The 27,241-nt window shown below is 45.0% G+C and overlaps 1 protein-coding gene across 3 annotated transcripts in view; it reads right to left on the reverse strand.

Moving 5' to 3' along the window:
* dpr12 (defective proboscis extension response 12) overlaps positions 1 to 27,241 on the reverse strand; it is a 357,607-nt gene that overhangs the window by 54,132 nt on the left and 276,234 nt on the right. For all 3 annotated transcript variants that reach the window (XM_011139984.3, XM_025298143.1, XM_025298144.1), the window contains one exon: positions 47 to 181. In XM_011139984.3, coding sequence (XP_011138286.1) covers positions 47 to 181 — 135 coding nt within the window. The remainder of the gene's footprint in view (positions 1 to 46; positions 182 to 27,241) is intronic.

The raw sequence follows: 27,241 nt of genomic DNA on the forward strand, positions 1-27,241 counted from the left end.
TATAAAGTAAACGACCTCGGAGTGCTGCATGTGCGCTACATCTTACCTTTTCTATTATGCATACGAGGTTTATGATAGATCCTACGTCGACATGATGCTCATCGCTCCCTAATATAAACGCCTCTGGTATTACTATATTTAGATTGACGAAGTGTGACAGGATCCCTGTATTTCTCGAGACCTGAAAAATAAAAAGACATCACAGAGTGTGAGAGTGTTTTTCGCAGGTAGCAGGTAGGTGAAATATAAAGACCGATCAACCTCATTATGAGGATAAATTTATCAATTAATGATATATTATACGTGTTAAGCTAAGTACATAAAGTTAATTGCTTTAAGTTACTTGCTGGCTTGGTCATTTAGGATTTCTTCATTGTGTAATATTTTTCTAATTTATGGAAAAATTCTAATTTATTTATAATACTTTCTTGTAAATGACTGAGATGTCATTTAACGGCATGACGAATTTTGTTTCTTTCCTTGAGAGTTTAGTTTCAGTTTGAAGAACAAGATAGATAGATTAGTTTAGAATAGAATGAAGAATTTAGTTTCATGAATAATTTTAGAGATTTAACAAATAGACATCTGATATTAACTATCGAGTTCTGAGATGTCGGTAAGTCAGAACTGTCAGAACTGTTGCTGTCAATAATAGGCTTGTAATTATAATCTTACAGCGTTTACTATATATACGGTTTTGAATTTATACTATATATGAATATATACTATATATACTATATATACGGTTTTGAATTTAATTCGAAATTTGTTATAAATGGTAACGTATAAAATCTAGAATAAGAATGTATGATTAGCGTAAATATGAACCGGTCAATTTGTAAAGAAGAATAGAGGTGTTATTGTCACAGATTGCGACATTATTACCAATTGGGACATTTACTTTATTTGACATACGAATAAAATATTATGAGCGAGCGGAGAAGAAATCTCGAGCGAAAAATCCGGAATGAAGATTCTTTATTTCGCATATTTGGAACAATGAGATCGTTAGCATCCACAAGTCTCTCAAGTTGTTATTTCGATTTAGGTCATCGGTATTAAATCATCCGTCGTTAAATCGCCATACGAAATCTACACTGGCAATGTTAGATAAGTCTGAAATATGTGTATGTTATTTCAGAGCTGTCACGATACTGTAGCAAGCGCGAGAGAAGGATAATTAAAAGAAAAGCGGAAATGTTATATCGATTCAAGAATCTCCTCAACACCGAGATATACGCGAACGAGGAGAGATTATACCGTGCTCCCGAAACATGACCGAAATTACAATTATAATTTTAATTAAAAATCTTAATTGCGCGTGTCGCGGAAATTTTCTCCGTGAATTTCGGTTTCTTTTGTGCAATTTCGTTCAAATAATAGTAACGTGCGATAGGCACGTGGACCGAATTACATCGTCGCGGGGAGCCGTTCGTTTCTCTTCCTCACCGAGTTTATCTTTCGATCACGCTCCGAGAAATAATACGCGATCCTTTTTTCGTACGCATCCATTTGAGAAACCGCCTCTCTGTCTCAAGTATTATCGATTGTCATCGACATATATTCATACACATGTACATACACACACACACACACACACACACACACACACAAATGAGCATACAATTTTAGTGTGCTATAACGGATGTGGTGGATGTGCGACAAACTTGGAGCCAGTAGAAAAGTTCGCTGCAGGACAATGGTCTCTCGTCTCGGTGGGGCGTGCCGCGCGCATAAAAAAGCATTATGCGAGTTTGAGAAGCGTATCGTTCCTGCTGCCAACTTGGAGCGCCAGCCGTCTCGTCGCGAACTTTCTTGACTCACTCGCGAACAGCGTCCTGGCCGCACACGTCCTCGAGATGCGCCACGGTACGCGCGCTACGAGCGTCGAGGTAAAAAACGTTACCGCGAATAAATATACAGTCGGACGTCGCGGCTGATGGTATTTTTTTGAAACGCTTTTACGCTATAGCCGACGCGCGAGCGCCTCCTGCCTGTATATACGTCGCGGTTATGAAACGTCATGAAACGCCTCGCTGCTTTCGCCGTACTCCCTCGCTGGCTTCCCTCGGTTTTTTTTCTGTTTTCAAAGAGATACACGCGCCAGAGAGAATGAGAGAGAGAGAGAGAGAGAGAGAGAGGAGGGGGTGAGGACGGGAGTGCGAAGCTCGTCTCGCTGTACGCGCTGTACACGCGTCCACCATTGTCGCGCGGGGGTGTATAATCGCATTAATAAAACGGTATATTCTATGGACGACGCGTTATAATGGCGGCGAGACCTTGTGTGCTTTTGCATGACAATGAAGGAAATTGACAAGCGCTGATGCTCTTGTTGTCTCGCGGACGGCGAGGCAGGGTCATTCCCGGCACAAAAGAACTGCGGATAGGGAACGAGAATTAGTTCAGTTAATTAAATCTCCGAGCATTTAACTGTCTTGAAAAATCCGTTATCAAGCGCGGCGTGTCCGTCTGCGATAAAGTCGTGACGCGTAATAACGTAATTGTTATAGCCCGCGGCTGGAGAGACAAAGTGAGTCCTGGCTGGCCGCTTCAATCGTCTGATCGTACCGAGCTACGGCGATATTTTTTAATTGATCGAATCGAACGTGCTAATTTCTCTATTGCCAGGCGTTATCATTCGTTCCTCATCTCGATGCTCTTCGGTAAAAGATGCGCCGACGGGTTCGCGCAGCGTTTCACCTCGCAACCTCTCTCGAAGGCTCATCGATCGTTCACAGCCTGATCTACCAATGTTGAACTTGAGAATAACGATCGAGGGTGAAACTCATTAATTAAAATCAACGTTGAAAGAGTAAGGCATACACGACGAAGGGATAAATTAGGTTAAGAACTTTACTAATAATAAAAATGCTCTCAAGTCTGTCGGATATTTCTTCATCCTTTTCTTTGCTGCTCATTGAACTTTACTAATTTAGGTACAAGGTAGCAAGAATACACGTAGTCCCTCGTTACTATGTCGATACGTTAGAATCAGCTTGATTTATCATTTCGGTCGCCTTGCGAGTTCGAAAATATTTTCAGCGTTGTTTAACTGTCGATATATGTACGTCGACATTTTTTTCCGTAAGAAAAACAAAGAGAGGGAAGGAAGAGTGGAGAAAGAGAGAGAGAGAGAGAGAGAGAGAGGGGGGGGAAGGGGGAGAGAAAGAGTAAGAGAAACGAAGTCCAAACTGGTCGAAAAGAAATTTCGTTGCACGAAGCACGCGGGCGTGAATTTGCGGCTGCGCTGCGCGCGATATTCATAGTGATATACTCGGTCATTTTGCGTCGACTGACTCCATAAATACGAACGACGGACGGTGTGCTCTGCGCAAGTGCGTGTCCTGCTCACGGTGGTCTTCCGGCGTTGGAATGAGCGGCGTGGTTAATGCGCATACGAAATCGCGCGAATTAAAAATATGTGCGTACTTTCATGAAATTATTCGTTCGGCAGAGCAGCGCCGGTCATTTCTCGGCCATCGCTCGTATTTATTGTCGTTTTCTCGATCGCGCCGTTGAACGCCGCGTTGCGCCACGCCACTCTGGTCCGCGGAGAGTGACGTTTATTTTCATCGCGCTTGAATAACGGCAGATAAATTTGCGAAGGAAATATTACCTGCGCGCGCGCTTCTCACGAAATTTTATCTTGCCGCGGCAGAGAGTCGGCCGCGCGCTCACGCGCTCGTGCGCCGCTATAAATGTCGCGCCATGAATTTCGCGCACGCCGGACGACGAGCTTTTTCCCTGGCTTTCCAAGATAAAATCACGGACCATCTGGCGCGGATATGCGTTTACAATTACGCGCCGCGAATTGCCTATGTAAATGGCATTCGTCGCTTTCGCGTTCGCGTCCGGCGAACGGACCCGTGCGGCGCTTTTTTTCGCGATTAATACGCGGCCGTGGCGTTGGCTCGGGAATATCCCCTCCTCCCCTTTTCACTCTGCATCACCCTTCCGTGGGATTATCGACCTCGTGTATCGTCCGTTTCCCTCTTTCTCTCTCTCTCTCTCTCTCTCTCTCTCTCTCACTCTCTCTCTGTGTCAGCCTCTCTCTCTTTTTTCGCTACCTCCGAAAATGCGCGAATACTCTTATCTGAAGTAGCAAGGGTAAAAAACGACGCCTGTCATGGATCGGGCCGTTCGAAAATCTTCCAATTGTGCGAAGGAACGCCGGCCGTCGTGGATTTTCAGGGGTAAGGCTCGAGCATATATCAGCCCCAGCTTTGCTCCCCTGCGAAATGCTCCGCGAAAATACGCTCTTCGCGTCGGCCATTTGACCCCCGTACATATACGTATATCAGAAAGCTTCCTTATGCCAGCGTGGCTCGCGCGACATGCCCGTGACAGGCGCGATTATTACGTTGATTTTCTCGAAATAATGTGTCTCACTCGAGTCCTTTGCTCTGCTATGCTTGGCATTGACGCGCAAGTCGCGAGAAATTTAGCCGTCGAGCCGGGCTCAAATGTCGCGCTCGTCTAACGCGCGACTATTTCTCTTCATACGGTCGCGCCGGCTCGACTAAAGCACCCTCTTAAATGAATCAGTCAACATGTATCTGATTAGATCAGTGAAAAGAGTGTCTCGCTGAAAATCTCAGTGAGTATATTCACCGATTAGCAGTGGGAACACTCTAACTTTACTGCTTCGTCTTATATCTCATTGATTTTGACTAGTAAACATAAGATTTTATTGGGAAATGTGTAACGTAAAAACTCGTTATATGCTGTAGTAAATCCAACTTTCAGAATTTACGGCGATGGAGTTAACGGTTTCGATGCGTCTGTGACACTACTTGCATTTGCAAACTGCGTCAATAATGGGACTCGCGTGACAATTTCTCAGAATTTTATCAGGCATAGAATTGGAATAGAATTTCCAAATTAGTTCCAAAATAGGTTTGACTTGATCATGATACCAATTGGGATTCCTATTACTGTCCTAAATATAAGTTCTCTATTTAGAATCAAAATAGAAATGTAACAGAAAATAGCACTTTTTTCGGTCAATGAAAACCAGTAACACTGGTCTGTTGTAACCTTTACGAAATTAAACAGGAAATCCCACTTTTACATCAGGTATTGTATTCAGCGCAGAATAAGAAAATAGAAAAAACAAAATTCTAATGCAAAATGATGATTAAAAAAAATATCGGGAGGATTTTGGGTTTTCTAATTAGAATCGTGTATTTGAAACATTATACTATTATTTCTAAGTTGGATCTGCATATTGGATCCCAAGAAACTTTTTTTGCGGGGAATAGTCGTTACTATTGATTGATTCTTTTAGCGAGATTACACTGTGATTGCAGTGCTATGCTTATAACTACTTATGTATTTATAACTATACTTAGAATTACCAGTTATACGTATAGCATTTCAGTGAGGAATACACTGATAATACTTTAGAGCCAGCTAATAGTCTGTATAGTTAGCTGATCAAAGGTTGCAATATTCTTCTTTGATGCGCAACGGGAGAATTTGTTTTATAGTAATTTTCAGGAAATACGTTTTCTTAGCGGATACGAAATGCGTCACGAAACTCGCTGAGAAAAAGTGTTGAAACTTTTAATCGGCCGACTTTTACGTAGTTTACCGGGGTCCATTATTTTCGTTATCTCGCGTGTCTCGCATTTAGCATATCTATTGTAAACGGTCCATACGTTATATGCTATTCTTCAATCCTCATTCAGTTGACGTTTCCCATACAATAGATTCCCGTAGAATAGATTCGATAAATATATCCGGAACAGTGCCGTAAACTAAATCAACAGCGCGCGCGACTGGAAATATACATAAAGTTTATATTACTCGAAATATTATCAAATTCTAAAAATTTATTATGACAGAGTAGCAAATTTATCCTTTATATTTATATTATTTTTGCGTCTTATTATATATTTCATTTCCTTTGGTCGCTTAGATTAATAATTAAAAACCACGTTTGCACACATGAAGCGCACATGTTATTTCGTTACGAATAAATACTTTTCATACGCTAGTTTTATGGTTGCTTCGTACTGCAGGGGATTTCGCAATCATGAAAATCCGTGGGCACGGCTTTTTCATCCGTCGCCGATCGTCCGTGCGTTGATTAAAAATTTCTCTATATCTGCAACGCCATATTACTCTGCGTGTTTGCTTACGCGTGCGCTTGCGATAGAAACAGTCTCGCGAACTCTCGTGTACATTTTTCTCCTTTTTTATTGCAATATTCTTAGTTAATGCCGCGTGTGAAACTGTGAAATTCACTGTAGCGCTGACTGACATACAGTCGTAATTAAATACACATAATTCATTCTCACCAGTCGAATCATTACCTTTTACGGTACATTAATTATTTGTTTGTAACTTCGTACGGCAGTAAAAATAAACGATACGTACAAATATCGTGTAAAAATACATTACAAATACGGAGTATCATCAAATACTCACGTAACGATGTGGAATGTTTGACCAAAGCCACAAACCAAAGTTAAGAGCTCGAAATTTTTCGCGTTCTCTTATTTCGTGCACAGTTGTGTAAACTATTCACACAGAAATTTCTCAAGATATTCCCAAAAGCGGCGCAGCTTTTAATCAGAATGCCCAGATTTGTCCCAAACTAAACCGTTCCACTGTGACACTAATTGGGAGTCTCATTCTTATTCAAAACATCTCTATTTACAATTCAAACAGAGGAATATTAAGTTAAAGCGCGAATGGAAATTCACACATTTTTCTTTAATAGATAAAATCAGTATATACCTTTATGGAATTACATGGAGAATTTTTATATCAACTATTCAATTCAATAGAAATATATTTAATAGAAAATCTAAAACATTTTAGTCATTTGCATTCTCTCTCTCTCTCTCTCTCTCTCTCTCTCTCTCTCTCTCTCTCTCTCTCTCTCTCTCTCTCTCTCTCTCTCTCTCTCTCTCTCTCTCTCTCTCTCTCTCTCTTTCTCTCTCTCTCTTTCAATCTCTCTCTTTGTCTCTCTCTCTCCCTCTCTGTCTCTATTTACTTGTTTATAATTATAAAGTTTTTATATTCGAAACATTTCATATATTTGTTTCGATTTTAATATAAAGTGAAGTCAGAAAACATTTTCCAGAAAATGTTTGGCAAGTCGAATGCAGTCTGTTCGAACTTTTTACATAGAAATGAATATTTGAAATATTTGAAACAATTCAAACCTTATTTTACATAGTTTTCCTAATCAAGTCCCGTAATTTTTATAAAAAATTAGTTTGGATTCCAGTTAAATCCTACAAAATGTTCTATGTGGTTATTCATTGAAAATTAAAAATTGGAAATTGAAATGTTCCCGTAACGTATTAGGGATATATATCACGATCGATGTTATTGCTTTGTTTATTTATTTTCTTAGATTTATTTATTACAGATTTATTTCCTTAAATCGGTTTTCATTTGCCATTTTCACATGCGTTGGACATAGCACGCTAGTTTTTCTGCAAGAGATAAGTCATGTCACGTAGAGAGCGTATTATATATATTCATGACAGTATCAAAGTGAATCGCCGATGAAGAGTGTTAGAACTTTTTGAAGCTATGGAAATAATAACTCGTGAAAACCGAGAGGCACGTGCATTTGAACCTCGTTGCTCGTGACGTTTGCCTTTATAGTTCCGCCGGTGCCAGTAACGTACAGCTTTTATAGTTTCCGCAATAAAACTTGTTCTGTTTATCTTACGTTGTTATTTTGTGCTCTTTTCGTTGCGTTTAATGTAGCCAACGTCGCGCGCAGGTTACGCCTGGACGCAAAGGATGGCTCATGAGTGCAAAATAAAAAGTGTACAAAGCGCAATTTGTTAAACATCATCCTGTTTAAGAAGGCATATAATTGTCGCTCATTTTCTAATTTCAATGTTCTCTCGTTTATGCTCTTTCTCTCCTTTTCTCTCTCTCTCTCTCTCTCTCTTTCTCTTTCTCTCTCTCTCTCTCTCTCTCTCTCGCTCTCTCTTTCGGATATTAATAACTTGCGCGCGATTTTGTACCTTCATTTGTCAGCTCAGCTTCATTGGTACGAGAAAAAAGAAAATTCATGAGAGAGAGAGAGAGAGAGAGAGAGAGAGAGAGAGAGAGAGAGAGTAAGAGACAGAGGCGAAGGAGAATTAATGTGCGATAATGCTATTGTAAGAAAAAACATAATTACGCCGATCATCTTGTCCGTGCGTCGCGTTTGTTACGACACAACTTTTGGTCTCTACGACCGCGCGAAATCGTGATGTTTATATGTCAGCCTCTGGCGGGAGATGACATAAAATATTCAATGCGAAAATACGACGACCTCGTACGTCATCTACTTTCACGGGACAGGCAACCGCGAGTGGTGGCGAGAAAAAGCGTGGGCTCGTTGGGAATCGGCGATGTCATCGTCACCACCTCTTGACGTAATCCACTTCTTCTCTTCGGCTCGTCAAACAGACGAAGGCGAAGGTGTCAGCTGTTCGCCTACAAGCCGCAAGCTGGCTTGTACCGTGCGAACTGAAATATTATTCGTGAGACCCAGCTCAGATTGTGCTTATTGCGCAAACAAGCGCGTCAATCCCTCTTAAGGAGTCGCGCGTCTTAAACTCTCCGTGCACCCGAATATCTCTAGTAAGTCGCGATTAATCACGTTTCGACCTTTGACATTTCCTGCAGACAGAATCCCATAAGTTCCGTCAAATTTTCCGTTCGTGTTGGATTTTTATATCTCAAAGCCAGATTCTTAAATCTCAGATATTAAATACCACACACAAGCTTCAAAGGTTTGTCGATTTAATGTTCTTCATTGATCGCGTACAAAACATGATTTTCTTACAAAAGTCACCAGGTGCTTCCAACTCGACTCCGCGTCGAGATGGCGTCATCCAGATTGCTCTTTCGCAAATAGAACGACTGAACCTTATTATATTGTAATAATAAGCTCCTCCTCGGAGAAATTCTGCAGGATTATGCGAAATATACATGTAAATTGAGTTATGATATACATCTTCCTTATTTCCGGCTGTCGGTTCAAATAGATGCATGTGTCCCAGTCCGCCAATTAAATGCCAACGCGAGGAGTTAATTATCGCAGTTTTTAGTCCTGGTTATTTCGAGTCGAGGGTGTTCCCTGAGAGTCCTCGCGTGTCTCGCGGAGAGTTCGCGCGAGAATTAAGTGCTATTCATGTAAGAATCAAGCGCTATTCGTCTTTACGAAGCATGCCCGCTATTACGTTTCCCGCTGCACCGCTAAGCGTCACTCTCGGCCGTGCTTACACGGAAGCTTTTCGCAGGACGGGGCTATAATTCACAATCGCGGGACGTGCCGTGGCACGTTCGCTCGATGATATACGTAATGACGTTCGACGACATGTCAAACGGCGCGTGGACGATAGCTTGGTGAGTAAAGCCGTTTCAAGGGTGAAACTGGCGTGAATAGCACGCCCGACAGGACACGTATACCGATGGCACCGGTGACTAATTCGCACAAAGTATCGCTGCTAATCGCGACACGCGAGACAAACTTTCGCGTTCACTGTCGCTCCTTCCATCGCCGTTCCATCGTCATTTATTATCGCTTCTCAATCTGATACGCTAAATTGTGGTAGATTCGACACTTCTATCCGCAAACTCGAATAATGAGATAATTGTTAACGCGCTAACGACGATGGGATGATACAAAGCGAACGGGGTCCTGAGAAAATGAAAATTGTGCCGATGTCTACGGAAGATAATGGTTATACAGTTCCTATTGGTATTTAAATTCTTACCTATAACCAAGTCTAAGTCTTCTTTTCTTTGCTGCGATTATACGATAGGATTATTAGGTTATAACACTGTTCGCTAAGTTCTATCGATTTTTATCGATATAAACTGTCGGATATCGGAGTCGTTGATAGTTAAAAATAACAATCGTGTTTTTCTCCTCTTGTATTTCCAAGAGCTTTTTTATTTCTTCTTTTTTTTTTTATGCATGGAATATGGTAACGCATAAATGTGTGGTGTCATGATATTTTGCGTGGTGTAAATGCGTTTCACGCGCACGAATAATATAACGTCACGAATAAATAATATCATGAAATTTCAACAGATTATTTTTCACAATTTACGATTATATCAATACACGTAGATGAAATGAATCTGACTAATTGTAAGTGGAATAATGAATCTAAGGATAAAACACACACACACACACACGTATTAACTATTTCGTTGATACGTGAAACATCAAAGTCATGACAGTCGATATCATCGTGGTTTTTGGGGGAGAGATTAGAAGGAGAAGATAGAAGGGAGAGAGAGAGAGAGAGAGAGAGCGAGGGGGGGGGGAAGGCACGAAGAGAAAGAGGGAAAAGAAGAAGACGAGAAAATATATCTGAAGCTATTAATTATAAGAACGTCAAGGGTGGGTCAAGTTATCTTGAGACAGGTCGAGCGCGAAAGATCTGTGCAAATACCACACAGTGGCAATTTAATCTTTTTATCTAGACCGCGGTGAAGCCTCCGCGTTATTTATAATCCATAGGTACTTCTGGGAATTGGTCCGGGCAGGTATCCGGTTCAAGGTGTGACACGAGCTCTAGAAAAAGGCAGCGCCGGCGAGACGTTTCATCTAACGTACCATCTGTATTACTCGACGTCGTACTTTCTTTCCCCGAAACGATGTGCAATACCCCGCGTCCAACGCGAACGTGACAGACGACAGATTGGCCGAGATACTTACGTCGATAAGGACGGGAGAACTGCATGAGAGGGGGAGGGGAGGAGAGAAAAAGCGAACGTACCGCAAAAATATACGTCGCTGCGGGCAAGAAAAAAAAAAATGTCGCGCGTTGTTTGCTCTCGTGACGCGGCAGAGAGACGCGTATATTTCCTTATTTTCCGCGTTAAGACATCGCATCTCGCCCATCACGCGCACACGACGACACGTCATTCGCGAGAGACGAACGCGATGAGATATGACCGTATATGATTATCGTATTATTCTCGCGTATTATTACTTTCGCCACCTATTTTCTTGTTTACTCGTGCCGAGATTCCGCACAGAAAAGTCTCGACTAAATAGAAGATTTAATTACGTAACATTTAAAATAAACGATTCTAAACGGAGAATCTGAAGTTTCTTCCAATATTTCCGCTAGTCTTTATCTCACACTCTCCCGTGACCTTTATTCCTCTTTTTCCTCTATTTCGCAATCGATAAAGTTGTTATTATTATTACATTAGAATTTTTGCCTTCCCGAGTTTTATTCTACTGAGGTTGCTTACAAAATGGTTACAAAAATAGCATTACCTGTTCGATACGACGTATAAAAGTATACCGATGTATCGACTAGAAAAAAAAAGTGCGAGTTTGCGCAGCACTTGTGTCTCGATTTTCTTTCGATTCAGATAGAGAACTACGTCTGTGATCTGAACGGGATTGCCAATTGGCAATCGTAATCGGATAACCAATTTCCGAACAAATTAGTCTGTCTACTTGAAATCTATGCTATGTTTGGCAAAATCGTGAAAAGTTTCCAATCGGGACTCGAATAGCTGGACATATCGCGCGCTGACTCATTATGTCGCTTATTTCGGTATATCGGGTTCATCTCGTGTGGGCGATGACATTTCTCTTGTGAACTTCACTACGGCTCTCTCTCTCTCTCTCACACACACACACATACACACACACATGGACCGCGAATTGAGAAATGGGAAGAAAGTGGAGAAACAACTGGTCCGCTGGAAAATATACGGCCAACGGGCACGTTAATCAATTACACCGTAACGTAATAAATCCCGTGCAACATGATTATTACACCGACGAGCGTTTTAAAGAAAACCCGGGGAGAGGAGATCCATTATAAAAATCTCTCTTAGCTATTCAAGACGCCGGCGCCGCGGCCATTAATTACCGACGTCCTATTAACACGTATCTCAGCTCCGGGACCGCCGGTGGCGGCCACAATATCCCGCTTTTTGTGTCGTCCACCACTGTCTCTCGTCCCGGCCCGCTTCGCTCGCTCGTTCGCGCATTCGCGCGCCAAACTCGCCCTGGACGTGCGCGCGAACTAACGGACGAAAACGACGGCGATGGCGACGGCGACGGCGACGGCGACGACGACGACGACGACGACGACGACGACGACGACGACGACGACGACGACGACGACGACGACGACGACGACAACGATGATTGGGACAACACGCCGGCGACGCGCGCGCGCGCGCGCGTCTATCTCGAACGCGTCCTTCGAATTTCCGCGCACACACACTCGCAGCCACACACGACGACGGTCTCCGGGACTGTTTAGAGCGGGACGAGTCGCGACAATGAGGGCCGCGGCATAAAAGCTCCGGCCGTAATGAGTTCTTTCCGCCGCCTCCGTGCTTTCGCCCGGCAGAAAGAGAGGGACGGAGAGATAGATCGAGGGAGAAAGAGAGAGAGAGAGAGAGAGAGAGAGAGAGAGAGAGAGAGAGAGGAGAGAGTGAGAGAGAGGAGGGGGGGAGGCGGAGAGCGCCTCCATTCGTTTCCGCGCGCATAAGCCTCGAAGTAAACCGCGGCGTGGAAATACAGCGCGCGTTCGCGAGCTGGAAAGCGGCGGCTTCGCCGCGAATGCGAGCGCGGGGAGCGAATTTTGCTTGCATCCGCGCACCGCCGGCTCCGACTTATTCGTCACTTTCGTCGCTCGTCACGGTAACCCATCAGCGACTTCCCCATTGTGTGTGGGTCGCAGGGTGACGGCCGGGAACCGGGATTGCCGCGACCTCCGCGATCTCGGCGACGACGACGACGACGACGGCGACGACGGCGACGGCGACGCGCACACGTTCGATTACGGCGCGCCGTCGACGTGCGGAACCCCTATTTATTTTTAATCGAGACGGGGGAGGCGTGGGAGAGCGCGCGTCGCGCGCTCGTGATTAACGCGCTCCAGATTCGCCGACCTGAAGAAACGAGCTCGCGGACGTGCACGGCTGTCCGATCGAAACGACGAGCGAACGGTGGTACCTCTCGAGCGGCGGCTAGGAGAGAACTTTTGAACGGATCTGTCGCCGATAACACCGCGCGTTCTTCCTTTTTTAATCCTACCATTTCTCCGTCCCCCCTCTTCAGCCAATCCTTTCGGCTGGATAACAGTTTTAACGACAGGACCGCGCGTCACGAAATGCCCGTGATTTATCCCGCCGGACAGGGAGACGTCACTTCGCCAACAGTGGGGTAAATTTCAATTAGTCACCCCCGGGAATAAGTTCGTCGGGGATACATTGAAAAATAATGTGTCCCGTCGGCGGGCCCGATCGCTTATCGAGTGTTCAACTAGGAGCCGACGATGATCGATAGGACATCACGGTACGTGTTATTAAAATACTTTAGCGATAACCGTGCAGCGATTTATCTCAGCCATCGCTCTTCAGAGGGGACACTGGATAAAAAATGTCCGCTGCTCTCTCTCTCTCTCTCTCTCTCTCTCTCTCGCGTTACTTTGCCGAGAAGAGTCCCCGGTATCGTACGGGTCACCGGTATATAGAGCGCGTATCAACGGTTACACAGAGTCTGCCGGCGCTCACAGGACGTAGCAATGACGTCGTTAGCGGGAAAGGAGATTGGACTTCCTGCAGTTCGAAGTGATTCGAAGGTGAAACGAGCAGCGAAACATTTTCATTTCCCCGCAGGGTTCAGGACAACGCGCGACGGACTCCTGCGCTCTTGTTAGTCCAGTTAAATCCGAAGCGGAGTTAATTCGGTTTGTTCCGCAGTCGAGAATTTGAAACCTACTGGACTTTGCTTTACGTGACTGACCGTACCGGCAATATAATTTCTTGGTGGAAACTGTAGGAGACGAGGACGGAGCCACTGCGAGCGTTTTCGTCGCGTTACGCCCGGGTTAAATCGCCATTATTGTTACGCTCAATACACTCCCCTTGCCGTCCGGCGATTTCGAGCGATAATCGCGCGCGCGACGTTACGACTTTCTTTCTATTTGTATTTTGCCGTCGCGATTTCACCGATTCCAATTTCACGTGCTCGACTTCGATATTTTGTCATACTGTGTATCGTGTCGCTTTTGCGCGAATGTAGAAATGTCTAGCTCCTCGGCGAGACCGATTTCAGCGGCAGCACGTTTCGAAGCACAAGCGAAGAAGAAATAAACAAGCCGACTAATTCGCCGTCCCTAATTTCGCGAGCGCGTTGCAACCGGACGCATCCTGTACCACGGCGAGCGAAGAGGAACGTGAGTGTTCGGTTACGTCTGAGACTGCAGTGACGCAACTTCCGGACTGTCGAGAAGTTAATCAGGTGAGCTGCAGGTAAGTCCGCCCGCCGCCTGTCGGCTCCTGCTCCTCATTAGTAAGCCGACACGGGAGCCTGTGAAGTCGCGAAACGAGTCGTCGGGAAATGCGAGTATAACGAGAGAGATTGCGGCCGTTCGCGAGAAGACTCGCCGTTGTACGACGGCGCGTCGAATCGCTGGCCTGTAAGTTTGCTCTACGCCGACAACACCCTTAGTGAGCAACGAGGCCATCTGCTTTAACCTTTTGCCGGCCGGTGTATACCGATGAGAGGCGAGGGCTCACAGTCTTCTTAATATTTCAAGTTCGGTTGGCATCTTATCGTGACGTGTAGCGTATTTATGGCAGACGTTCTTCCTGGATATCACCCGAGAACAATTCACGTTTTCTATAGAGAGAAAAAAAGAAAGAGCGAGAGAGAGAGAGAGAGAGGGAGAGAAAGAGAGAGAGAGAGAGAGAGAGAGAGAGAGAGGTCGATGTGTGTATTTCTGTCCAGTCTGTGAATAATTGACGATGTGGCGATACGACTCGTTTGCGACGGACTACTCTGTCGCCGCTGTGAGAGATCAAGTGAGGAAGGAATGGTCAGTTACTTTCGATCAATTAAACATATCGTTCGTCGCGAGAGATCAACATTGCAGGGGAATACGGTCGAGGCGGTATTGTCAAAAGACAGTATTAATAATAAAGGATAATAATATTAATAATAACGTGTGCAAGAAATACGACCACGCAATCTTTTTCGTATTTCTCTTGTATGCGTTGTTAATCATATTATTATTTTTTGACAATCGCCTCGACTCGTTATCCGTACTTTTAGTTTGCCATCTATTTTGATATTTTTGATATCAATCTTTAATACCGCGGCGCGAAACCTGGAACGACGACTGATATATAGTGTATCAGTCGTTTTAAAATGTCTCCGATTAAATTTCCTAGCACGACCGCGCGATTACGCGTGAATAGTTCAGTACCGCTTAGTATTGTCGGGATGGTGGAAATCGCGATTATACTCTTCCGCTAACGATCCATTTTCGAAGCACGAGGCATTTCACGGACGCGAATGTTCCATTTGGTTGTATGCATCGTAATGAAGCGGCGCGATGCGATGGAAACCTTATATTTTCGTTCGTTAAAGCCGGTCATAAAAATCTATCGGGAATTATTCGATTATAGCTGTATCAAATGCAAATGACTTACGTCTCGCTCATCACATAGGCGTCTCGTTTCGGATTAAACAAATTAATATTTAAACAGAACGATCCGGTTGATGCGCGGCTTTATAACATGTAAAAAGTACTCTAGTATATATCGTTTTTATAAAGCGACGGTGCGGCCTGAGAAAAAACGGGCTGAGGCTCGCTGTGGCTGCGTGTACGATATTACATATATTATTTAACAACACGTTAATATAAAGCTATCCGTTAATTATTAAAACATATGCGTCGTGCGTAACTCCGTCACTCCGTGAAAATTTACGGCGTATAGAAATCTCTCGGTGGTTTTCAAATCGTCCATTGCAAAGTCGCGATCTGCTTTAATCATTAAAATCGATGACGAAGCGCGTCCCTCCCCCCCGCCCCTCGCTCTCTTTCTCTCTCTTCAATCTCGCAAAGTTTATAATTGTGTGCTACCGCGCCGGCATTACATTAATTATATTCATTTTTTAAGTGTTCCCTTAATTAGTACTTCTCCTCATTGTGAGTATTTTATCCGTGCTACTTTCTGTCGTTAAAGAATTTTATTTTCACTTTCTTTCTTATACTTTTGCATAAAAGTATCGCAATCGTCTCTCTCTCTCTCTCTCTCTGTAACATGTATTTTCGGAACCTTACTTTTAAAGGGCATGCCAAAATAAACGCTGTTCTCTCGGTCCCTTTCTCTTTCCCCCTCGAGTGAATTATTCGTTCGTCACTCAGAGCACACCGACGTACAATCCGGCGCGTAATTTACCATGAGGGAGTTTATCCTTTTTTCTTCCTCGCAGAGGAGTCGACGGTATCTCATTTCGTTTATATAAATTTCTTTTTGCGAGAACGCGCATTCTCGCGTCGCCGGGCACGCTGGATATTACGTGGCGTGTATCTATCTCTGGCGCGACCGAGACTACGTGAGAATAGTCGAGTCCCTTCGAGAATGCGCCCGACGATTCTATCACGGCTGCTCCGGGCGGAGCGACGCACCGCTCGCCCCGTCCAGTACCAATAGACGGATGAGACGAAAATTCGATTTGAGATGTCGTCGTCAGCCTGTATCATATATCCGTGGAAATGTACGTTTTACTCGAAATAAATTTCGCCGCCTTACGTCGGCGAAGGGACTACGTCTATCTCTCGGTAACACGCGACCGCCCTTGTCCACGCTGGAACGGCGAAGGGTGGCACACAGGCCCTTTCGTGTCTCTCACCCTCTTTCTTCGAATATCATTCTCAAGAGTCGCTGAGGGTCTCCTGTGAGTTTCTCCGGCTCCCCTGTGAAACTTTAAAGATTCCGCGTTATAATACACCGTCCGGCGAGAGAGAAATGCTATCCTGGAAATTGCATTCCTACGTTTCACCGCCATGGTATTATCAGTCGTGACTCTCGGCCGGACTTGGAATACTTGTTCATCGTCTAGATTCGATGCCCTGCGCCCTGCGTGTTCTTTCAGAGTCAAAGGACTTTAACGGACGAGAATGTAGCTGCGTTTGAATACATATATGTTGATCTTTGAGACGGTTCGACGAAATCGAGAATCCGGAGCAGATGATTTGTGATGCGTTAAAAAGTTTTATCCTTCGCTTGTTCTTTCCACTCGTTTATATTTTACAATCGTGTCATAATGTATTATTGGCGGATCGATTGGACAAATTAAACGGTCTAAGATATCGATCTGACATTTAACGTTCGAAACACATGCATTAATTAAGAAAATTGATCAGCTTGGTTTTAGCTATTATTTTGAATCCGACGCACAATATCCGAAACAATGAAATATTAAGAAGAATGACCGGTTCGGTTCAGTTGTTGCTTTAGGAAACTGTGAATTATGTGGTCTCTTCTCGGTGCTCTTGCACCATTTCGATACGGAATAGTTATACAAAAATTAATCTATTATTATTATTATCAGTATTCATTTATGTACATAGTTATAAAATACATAGTTATAAAATTGTACACAACCTTCCTTGTGAAAGTTTATGAAGCATTATATACGTTAATAATTAGGTACGTGGAAGAACGGAGAAGACTGCTGGTGCGCGAAATAAGATTACACGTTCTTATTATGTTCTCACCGGCATTCAGAATTCAATTGCTACGTCCGAAAATCTGCAGGAACAGAAAGAGACGAAATAACCGAATGCCGATCTGGTTTTCATATTGCGTGATAGAAAACGCTATAATCTTTTTATGATGCCGCCGGTTCTGCCGCTGCTTTGAACGAGAAACCACAATTTCCAGTCGCGCCGCACCCGCGCATTCCCAGTCTCGCATCTGCGTGCGCAGATCCGCTCACCGACGTTATTCCATACACACACGGTACACGACATCCAATCCCCCCAGCCTTACATCGATCATCCGTCAGATCGTCGAATTTCTATTTGCAAGAGAATTCTCACATTTATGAAATGGAAAATAAACTGATTCTCTGAACGGACCTGTAAAACACTTTAAGACACAATAGCGCTTTACGCGACACACATACATTGCGAAATTTATCGGTAATGTTATTGCTTTTAGCACCTGGATCGCGTGTGTACCTCGTGGGAGTAAACGGCACAAGGGACTTTTTGTATTTTTCGCAACGCGTTCAATTGTGCCAGCCATTTGAATTGATCGAGAAAAGCCGCAATTTGCATCCGCACTCGGTAGATGAAAGATACATAACCCTCCTCCCTTCGGCAAACAATCTTACTGGCGTTGCGTGTGTTCGAGGAAATGCGAGTCGGTTGTCGAAAATCAAATTGATTGGGTCTTCTGCGCATTGATGATTTCGAGATTGCAGGCCTGCAGGCAATGCAATGCGTAAACTTACTGTTCTCGTCAGCTCAATCGTTCACTCGCTTATCGGTTAATTTTAACTGACTTTAACTAATTTTAACGGACAAAATGACGACTCTGCCACAAATACCCGTTCCCTCACGCTGCAACGGCCGCAAACGCGGTGGATCATTCCGCGGTGCGATGGATCTCGGGCGGATTCTTTGAGCGGGCAGCCGCAATTCTATCGGCGCAAGCACCTCGCTCGCAACGCCTATGGCGTTTGCACGCACTCGTTTGTGAGGGAGCGCGTGAGTCCAACATCCAAATGCGGGAGGGACAAAAGAGCCGGCGCATTGACAGAAAAATACGGAAAAGTGATTTCCCCTTTTCCGGCGTTTGGCGCAATTGCTCTTCCGGCTGCGCGACCCAGACTGTCTGAAATCGCACGTTGACTCGGCTATCTCGACATAAGCTTCTAAGCGATTCTTTCTACCCTCCCATCCCCTACCCATCCTGCCCGTCCCTCTTTCTCTTTACTCTTACCTCCTCTCTATCTCTGTCCGTCTGTTATTCCCTCTTCGTGTTCTTCCTCACGGTGCCTCGTGGACAGTTCACCGTAAATTGGACGCCTATTATCTCACGCGTTGCCGGAGTTTCTCCGCAGGTACTCCGCGTTTTGCACTTCGTCTCTTCGCCGTCCTTTTCTCTGCATCTCTCTCTCTCTCTCTCTCTCTCTCTCTCTCTCTCTCTCTCTCTCTCTCACACTCACTCTCTAGCGCGCGAATTCACCGCGTACATACTTTTGATTCTCATCTGCTCTTTATTTTCATCAGGTTCACGTTTATACATGCACTTTCGGGCTCTCCGCTTTTCCCCTCATCTGTTTTCATTATCTTTTATCGCTCTCTCGAATTAGCCCGTCTGTTAGTCAGTCTAGATAGAATCCTTTTGGTCCTGCTATAAACTGCAGTCGCTGCTTAATTTTTGCACAGACTCCATTTTCTCCCCCCCCTTCCCCTTCTCTCTCTCTCTCTCTCTCTCTCTCTCTCTCTCTCTCTTTCACATTTATATTTGCGTTAACGCTAAGTACCGCGAGTTATTCCACTCGTTGTTATCATATTCCGTTATTACTCAGGCAATTGCGATTTGTTAGAATTGTTCTTTGTATCTTTCCGTTATCTTTCGTTTATCAGCGGATCAAGGGATCGGTATACGAAGGCGTCTCAGCGTCTTTCGTTCGCCGTCTGTCTACACTAGCACTCATACAGCTTCCACTAATAAATCATTAACTGCGGCAATTACCTCCTTCTAGTTTGATGTTCTGTTTTATTTACACAATCTCTGGTCACCGCCGCGATGTATAAATATACAATCTGTATTTTTAAGACTTCCAGTTTTTCTAAGATTCCTCGAGCATCATCAAAGGATTTCACCTTTGCTCGTCCTGCCCGTCTTTTCGCTCCGTTTCGGTCTGTCTATTTTTCTTTCGAATTCCCGCTTGCTTTTCTTCGTCTCTCCTCTCCCGTGCTGTCGTTCTTTGTCGTCGGACTTTTTCTTTCGTTACGTCTTTCCTACTCGTCTCGTGGCTTCTTCAGCTGAGTCTTACTTTTTCGTTTCCTTGTTTAAAGTCGCGCGCTCGTGTGTATGTGTGTGTATGTATTTACTTTCTACACTCAAGAAACATCATCTGTACAACATTTATCATTTGATACTTGATTATTATTCCGTGCAGCGTCAAATGCGTTAGCTCATTTCGCGTTCCCTATGGTATCTCGATGGCTACATAAATTATGGGAGGTGTCGGAGGCTTTGCTGTCCTCCACGGTTAGCTTAAACGGAATTTCCTTCCTCGGTGTATCTCTTTTATTCCCTTGTATCCCACGCATGTGAGTTATTTTTTAATATCTCTCCCTTTCGTGTTCCTTTATTTGCTTCTCAGCACAATAATATCCACTATTCTTTCTCTCTTTCGTGTTTCGCCTTCCTCTTCTTTCGTAAAATTTGCGGGAATATATATAGCTCCGACGTATCTTCAGTCTCGTATTAAAATTTCCTTCCCTCCCTAATTAAGCCGTAGAATGTGCTAGTTAAGTATAAAACAAAAAGTTAAAGTGTCGTAGGATTATATATATTTTGGAGTATCTAATATATAAATTAAATCGAATAAGTTGCGTAAGGACGTTATGTACCGTAAAAGTTTACGTATATATCGAGAAGTAAGGATTCTTTTTCTTTTCTTTACGGTTTATCGTAATCTGAATTCGCGTTTTACCGAAATCACTACGAATAAGAAGCAGCGTATACTTTCCTCTCTCACGTCCGATGCGACGTTTATTCGAAGGAAAAGAATAACTTCTCCCTCTATTCGCCGCGATTGGTGTGCATTCTTCTCCCTTTTCTAATGATCGTTCGAATTTCTTCGGAAAGAGGGAGAGAGCAGGGGAGGGGGCAGGTAAGCACGTCGATATGTTTGATGGATTTTTCCAGATGTATCTTATCGTAACTTATCGTTCGATGCGACTGCTTTATCCGATTTGTGCGCACTCGTACATGCTTCTTACATTATTTCGCCGAACGTTTAAGGGGAACATAGTCCCGGGGCGCCTAATAAACGTTCCTGTCCATTCTCTTCTCTCTCTCTCTCTCTCTCTCTTTCTTTTATAGCAGGTTTTCCCTCTATCCGTCTTTTTGTTCAATTTTCACCCCACCCACTTTCGTCTCCTCTCTCGCGTACATGCGCGCGCGCGCGTGCGTTTTCTTCCATTTCGCCTCTCACGGGGACTTTTCCTTCTGTCTTCAACGAACGTATATAGCCGGGTAGAGACGCATTAACTCGCAAGTGCTCTCGGATACTATACCGAGGATAACGGCCTCCTCTCCGTTTCTTTCCTGGCGGCGCGCGGCACGGCCGGAGCGTGAGCGCGTTCTTCGCGCTGTTTCGAGGAGACTCAAGGACAGGGCAAGGGAGAAAGATGGCGCAGGGTGAGGCTGTTTTGCGCCCAGGTCTCGCAGTTTAACGACTTGAATCCACTTGAATCGAGCCAGTAATATCGCGTGCGCGCGTGTGAGCGAGCGCGACGTACTACCCGCTGACTCCTGCAACGACGGAATAAGGAAGCGCCTCCCTACACAGGAACTTATGCAACATTCAAGCGGCTCTTTCCGCCTTTTGGAGAGAGTACTCTCCGACTGCATTTCTATTCGTCGATTTTGTCGCCGGAGACCGGTGCATTCGATGGAACTTTACGCGACGCACGAAAAGACACTTTCATGTGCGCAGACGTGTCGAGATTATGCTCGCGCTTATTGTTGCTTTATTTCATTAGTTCACTCATTAAAGCGTATAAACGTCGAAGCGCAGGCTGCAATCTATAGCATTTCACGTCCTTGCGACACAATGACGACGAACTAGCGATTCCTCTACTAGCGTTACGGCTATCGCGACTACACCATTTCGCGGATTCATCAATTTTGCAAAGCGATGGTCGAAACGTTGGAACGTTTAAAAAATTGAGCTCGATCTTGCGGTCCAAATGCGCTTCCGTTCAGTGAAAGGAGATTGTTGAATGATTTAAGCAATCATTGTGTCCACGATTCTTCACCAACGATCTGGTAGTAGAATATATCGGCCTTACTCTTGTATTGCATGCATGTGACGTCATCTATTGAAAATTGAACTGAGCTTTTTGACTCATCCAATATTTATCGTGAAATGCATCTACAATATTCTATTACTTACATTCTACTACATTACATGGTACGGTAAAATCGGCGATCTCTAGGTCGCTTCCACTCTCTCGACAGGGATACGAGAACGATTATTTGCCGATTAAACCGCTGCTTGTCGTACATCTCGTTCACACACGCAAACTTGATTTATTCATATAAATTAACGTTCCTCGGGAGGCGATTACAATTTTCGACGATCACATTCGGTCTTACAACGGTAGTGACGTTAATGCCACGCTCGTTGTTGCGACGAAGGCACACGTCAGCATCCTCATTGCAAAGGACGTCGCGTGATACGTACTGTTTCGAGGATCTTCCGCGAGGTCGACGACTCTACTCATCAAAGGGTATCTATATTAATGAGATGGCGTGCAGCGCGCTACGTTGTCGCGCCGCGGCCACCTTTATTACGCGCGAGTGGATGATTTTCGGAGTGCCACGTGGGGATGGTTGACAAGGTGCCGTACGCGAGTATATTATCAAAATTCATGAAGACTGCGACGAGTAGCAGCCAGACAATTACGGCACGACGGTCAATTTAATCTGCGCACCTGGCAATCATTTTCGTCGCCCTCGCGATATAAATTTACTCGCGACGCGCGGGCGTCGATAATGCAATTTGCTGGGTAAATCGCTGGGGCGTTTGCTTCATGTTATATATATTGTTATATATTATAACACGAGAATTTTCGTTAATTTTTATATCTCGATTTCAACACGTAACACGGGCTACATCGAAGCGAAGGAAGCGAGGGGAGAAGGCGAGAGAGAGAGAGAGAGAGAGAGAGAGAGAGAGAGAGAGAGAGAGAGAGAGAGAGAGAGAGAGAGAGAGAGAGAGAGAGAGAGAGAGCGGGAGTGATCGGAATTGCGATTATGACAAATTGGAACTACGATTATAATCGAATTAAACAAAATCAGAATTATTCAGAGTGCGAGTAAACAATATATTTTTGCTCCACAATTACGACAGTGCGCGTGCGCGTGCGACGTATAATTTCTATCGCATTACTCGATTCAAAATAATTTACGCAGCTCGCCTGCGTTTATCGATCGCAGAGAGCCATTTCCGAGGTGAATCTTAACGCGCGCTTCGCGTCGGTGCGTACGCGCGCGCGCGCATAAACGGGCTTGCGAGACGATTTTCAGCGTATACATACAAGACCGGCCGCGCGCATTATCACGCTGCTTATTATCGCTATATTACCATTACCTACGCGCGAAAGGTTGATCAAGCAAATTAATCGCGCAGGTACGTGGCGGACAAAGTTCGTCCGCTCGTTTAATACTCGGGCCACGTAGTGCGTAGCAAGCAAGCAAGCAAGCAAGCGGGCAAGCGGACGAGCAAGCATCTCGCCCGGACTATCTATAAAACGTGTGTCCCTCGTCTCGACAGTTCCGACCATAATCCAAAGTGCTGCAAGCACCTATTTCGCAAAACAAACCTTCTTTCCCTTCGGCTCCCATCCGCGGACGACTTCGCTCGGCATTCTACGAGACTCCTACTGCTCATTTTATTCAGAATCCGCTCTGTAGCTCCGATTACTCCCTCAAGGCTGCGTCGATTTTCGAAGCTCGTTGCGCATTGCACAGGGCGAGCGAGGACGAGGGAGGATAATGGTGAAGAGAGAGAGAGAGAGAGAGAGAGAGAGAGAGAAAGAGAGAGAGAGAGAGAGAGAGAGAAAGAGAAAAGGAGGGAAGAGGGAAGAGAATGCAATCGATGCACCGTGGCGGGGAAAGAGCCGGTGCTCGTCCACGAAGAAATTCTCAACTAGAATCGCGGGATCGAGCGAACTTGGTTAGTTTCGGCGAATATCTCGCTACTTGGCTGACGCAAACGCACGCGCGCGCGCGTGCGGTGCACACAATTTCCGGCTGCTGCTAAAGCCTCCCTCGTATCCGTCGTCGTGTACGGCGCTTAAGGTGTAAACGGTGTCGTTTCGCTTCTCTCTATCGCGCGTGTTTATTTTCGGCCGATGACATCACACGGAGCTCGCAGTGCGTTTAATAACTCGAATTGCTACGCGAAGCGCGAGCGCGAGAAACGGCAGTACATAAGGGTCTGGATGCACAGCTCCCGAGATAATACCGGCTAAATATTCGGAAGATAGCTCCGTTTGTAAAACAGTTTACAAGGAACAAGCTCTAAGCCATCGAGAGAGAACGTCGTCGCATTTGCATCTCTTCTTGTTACTTGATATTAATACATTTTCACGTGTGCGTGAATATTCATCGCGGGCGAGATAATTAAAATTGACTTCCTCTACGTAATTAAAACAACACGGATCGTCGTCGCCTCGTCGTAACCCGATCGGTTATTTTTCACTTTTATTATGAACCATAGTCGAGCTGCGAAATTAGGTTTACGGCCTAATTAGGCCGTATAGGCTTCGTAATTGGGCCTATTCAGGCCTTAGGATTGTTGGATTTTTGGTAGAAAAAAGAGGAGAAGACACACAGTCGACAATCGACGTGTGTCCGACTATGTCAGTCACAATTACCGGCGTTTTTACCGGCAGCTTTGAGAACTTGGGCGATTAATAATATTTCGGTACTCTATATACGTGCTTTTTTTGGGAGAGTATATATTGACCCTGTCTGCCGCTAGAACGGCACTCGATCAAACGAAATAGTTAAATAGACTAGCGCGTGTTGCCTATACTCACGCGAGTGAATTTCTGCCTCGATACTTGCGTTGAAACTGTACCTACGCGGAAATGCATTTTTTTCACGCTTCGCACGAAGCGCTGTTGCACGACCGCAGAAATCCACGAAAAAATTTTCCTCTCTCACGTGAAACGGCTCTAAGTGCGGATATTCAGAAAATAATTGAAAAAACAGATATTTTCCTTTATAATCCCGAGAATATGCTAACGGGAGATTGTGTTCAATAGCCCCGGTATTTTAGAATTACCCCAAGAAAATATTTTTCCGAGGATGCGTAACGAAGCATCGCGGCAAGAGAAGTCGTTTATTTCGTCAAATAACTATTTCGCATCGCCTAAGTAACCGAGTTACTCTCGCATCTCGATCCTCTTTGCCATCCTACAAAGCCGGTAGGTGGGGCCTCAGCCGGGAAAATAGAGCCGTTTTCATTTTCCCGCGCGGCTGAAAGTACCTACCTAGAGCGCGAGGTGTCGGACCGCGGTTTTAAGACAAGCGTCGCTTATTTCTCGCTAAAAAACAAGTAGAAAGAAACGGGCCTGCGGAAGGCGGAAGCATCGAGGCGGAGCTCGCAGGTACTCCACCCTGTCGTCTTCTTCGTCGCCGTCGCTGTCGTTGCAGGCGACGTTGACGTCGTTCTCGCGAGAAACGGAGAAAGAGAGACAGGCAGAGAAGAGAGAGAGAGAGAGAGAGAGAGAGAGAGAGGGGGGGAAGGGAAGGGGAGAAAGAGAGAAAGAGAAATCGATTTTATCAGCACTCCGGGGAGACGTCGCTGGCGCGCACAGAAAAACAGAAACAACTGTTGGAATCGCTCCTCGTAGCCGGCTTGGCAAAAGGAAAGCGCGGCGAAGCGCGGCGGGATGAGGGATAAAGAATCAATGGCGGGATAAAACCCAGATTGCACGCGATTGTACGAATCGCTCGTGTCAAGAGTGATTCTTATAAGGCGAGAAGACTGATGCGATTTTCGGTGGAATCGTTGCGGGCTGTTGCGCCTCGTTCGCGACGAAATTATGTTACTACCACATACATGTAATAATAACAACGGCGATCGATGATTTCTTCCTGGATAAATTGCGATACCTGGTGTAATCCCACCTACTCCTCCTCCCCCTACCTCCACTGCTTTTCCCATCCTCATACCAGCCGGCCGTGGTGGAGTAAAGTGAATTGTGTTTGTGGCGGTGGCTTCGGAATTGTGATTATCGGAGCGTATATACACGGTGACTGGCGAGCTTTTACAATTTCACGTGTACGGGATTGATATTTCTTCTCTTGACGCTATAATATTTCGGATAGTTCGTAAAATATACGAAGTTAGCATACATACAGAGTTGAGATGTAACGGCTGCACATAGCCGTTCTGTAGGACCGTAGCAGAATAGAGAGTAATAATAACTCTAGTCGGAAGAAAAACAAAGTAAAAATTATATACACACATGTGTGTGTGTGTGTATGTATATAGGTTAATTCAGAGACTACCAAAAGTCGGTTAAAAAAGGACCCAGATTTTCGGGCAAAAAAGCACGCTCTCTCTGCCTCTCTCTCTCTCTCTCTCTCTCTCTCTCTCTCTCTCTCTCTCATGCGGATCTCTTTTTCGGGAGGCATGTAAAATATTTATCGTTCGTTATTCCCGGCTGCTAAATTAATCTCGCGTGTATCCTCGCTGCTCGCTGCTCGCACGAGATTATCGGCGAAAACATATCGTTTCTCATAGCGTACCGAAGGCGACCGGGCGTAGTGATTTACGATAAAGAATATGTCGCGCCAGGCGCACGTGAAATATCGTTCCACGTGGCGCAATAAGATCGCTATAACGAGTACCTCCTTTCTCGATGTTACAGCTGAGATCAAGGATCCGCCTGTTTGAAAAGTTTCTCCTCGCTTAAAACCTCGGCGGGAGGTATATAAAATTGACCTCGCGACAAGGGAGGAGGACTCCGGGGGCTGATAAAAGAAAGATCTGCGAGAACTTGTCGATACTAAAATACGAGAGCACACAGAAGTCGCGCAGTCAAGTCGAGCGAGCGAGCGGACGTGCGCCCGAGCGAGATCGTTCGATGTCCTGGGATACAATCTCGGTTGCACGCAGCTGTGTGTCGATGTATCGCGCCTGTCGAAAGCACGTGAATGCATACGAATGCAGTTTAGAAGTAACCCTTAAGACACGTATCATCCCGCTGAATCGCATCGAGGAATACAGCGTGTCTCCCGCGCGACATATTTCTTCGCTAACTCTCTCTCTCTTTCTCTCTCTCTCTCTCTCTCTCTCTCTCTCTCTCCCTCTCCTTCTCCCTCCTTTGTGTGTGTAACATACTCGACTGCATAAGCGATGGAAACATTATTATTTAATGCAACGAGCAAGCGAATCGTAAACAGGTTATCGTATCGCTTGCCGAGTTACGTCTACCGTTACAAAACATCTCTTTTCTTTCTTGCGTTAGCTTTTTTTTTTTTTTCTATCGGCACAGTTTGCAGTCGCCCTCAGCATTTCACCCGGCACGTCGCTTTGATCGAAGCGAGACCCTTTGAATTATCTCGCGAGTGCAATATTGCAGGAAAGCTACGAACAGCGCCCGGTACCGAGATGAGAGTCGCGTTCAGGAATTTGCTGATAGGAGCAAAAGAAAACGCGGGA

The sequence above is a fragment of the Harpegnathos saltator genome, unplaced genomic scaffold (genome assembly GCF_003227715.2).
Source record: "Harpegnathos saltator strain DR-91 unplaced genomic scaffold, Hsal_v8.6 scaffold208, whole genome shotgun sequence".
NCBI classification, from domain to species: domain Eukaryota; kingdom Metazoa; phylum Arthropoda; class Insecta; order Hymenoptera; family Formicidae; genus Harpegnathos; species Harpegnathos saltator.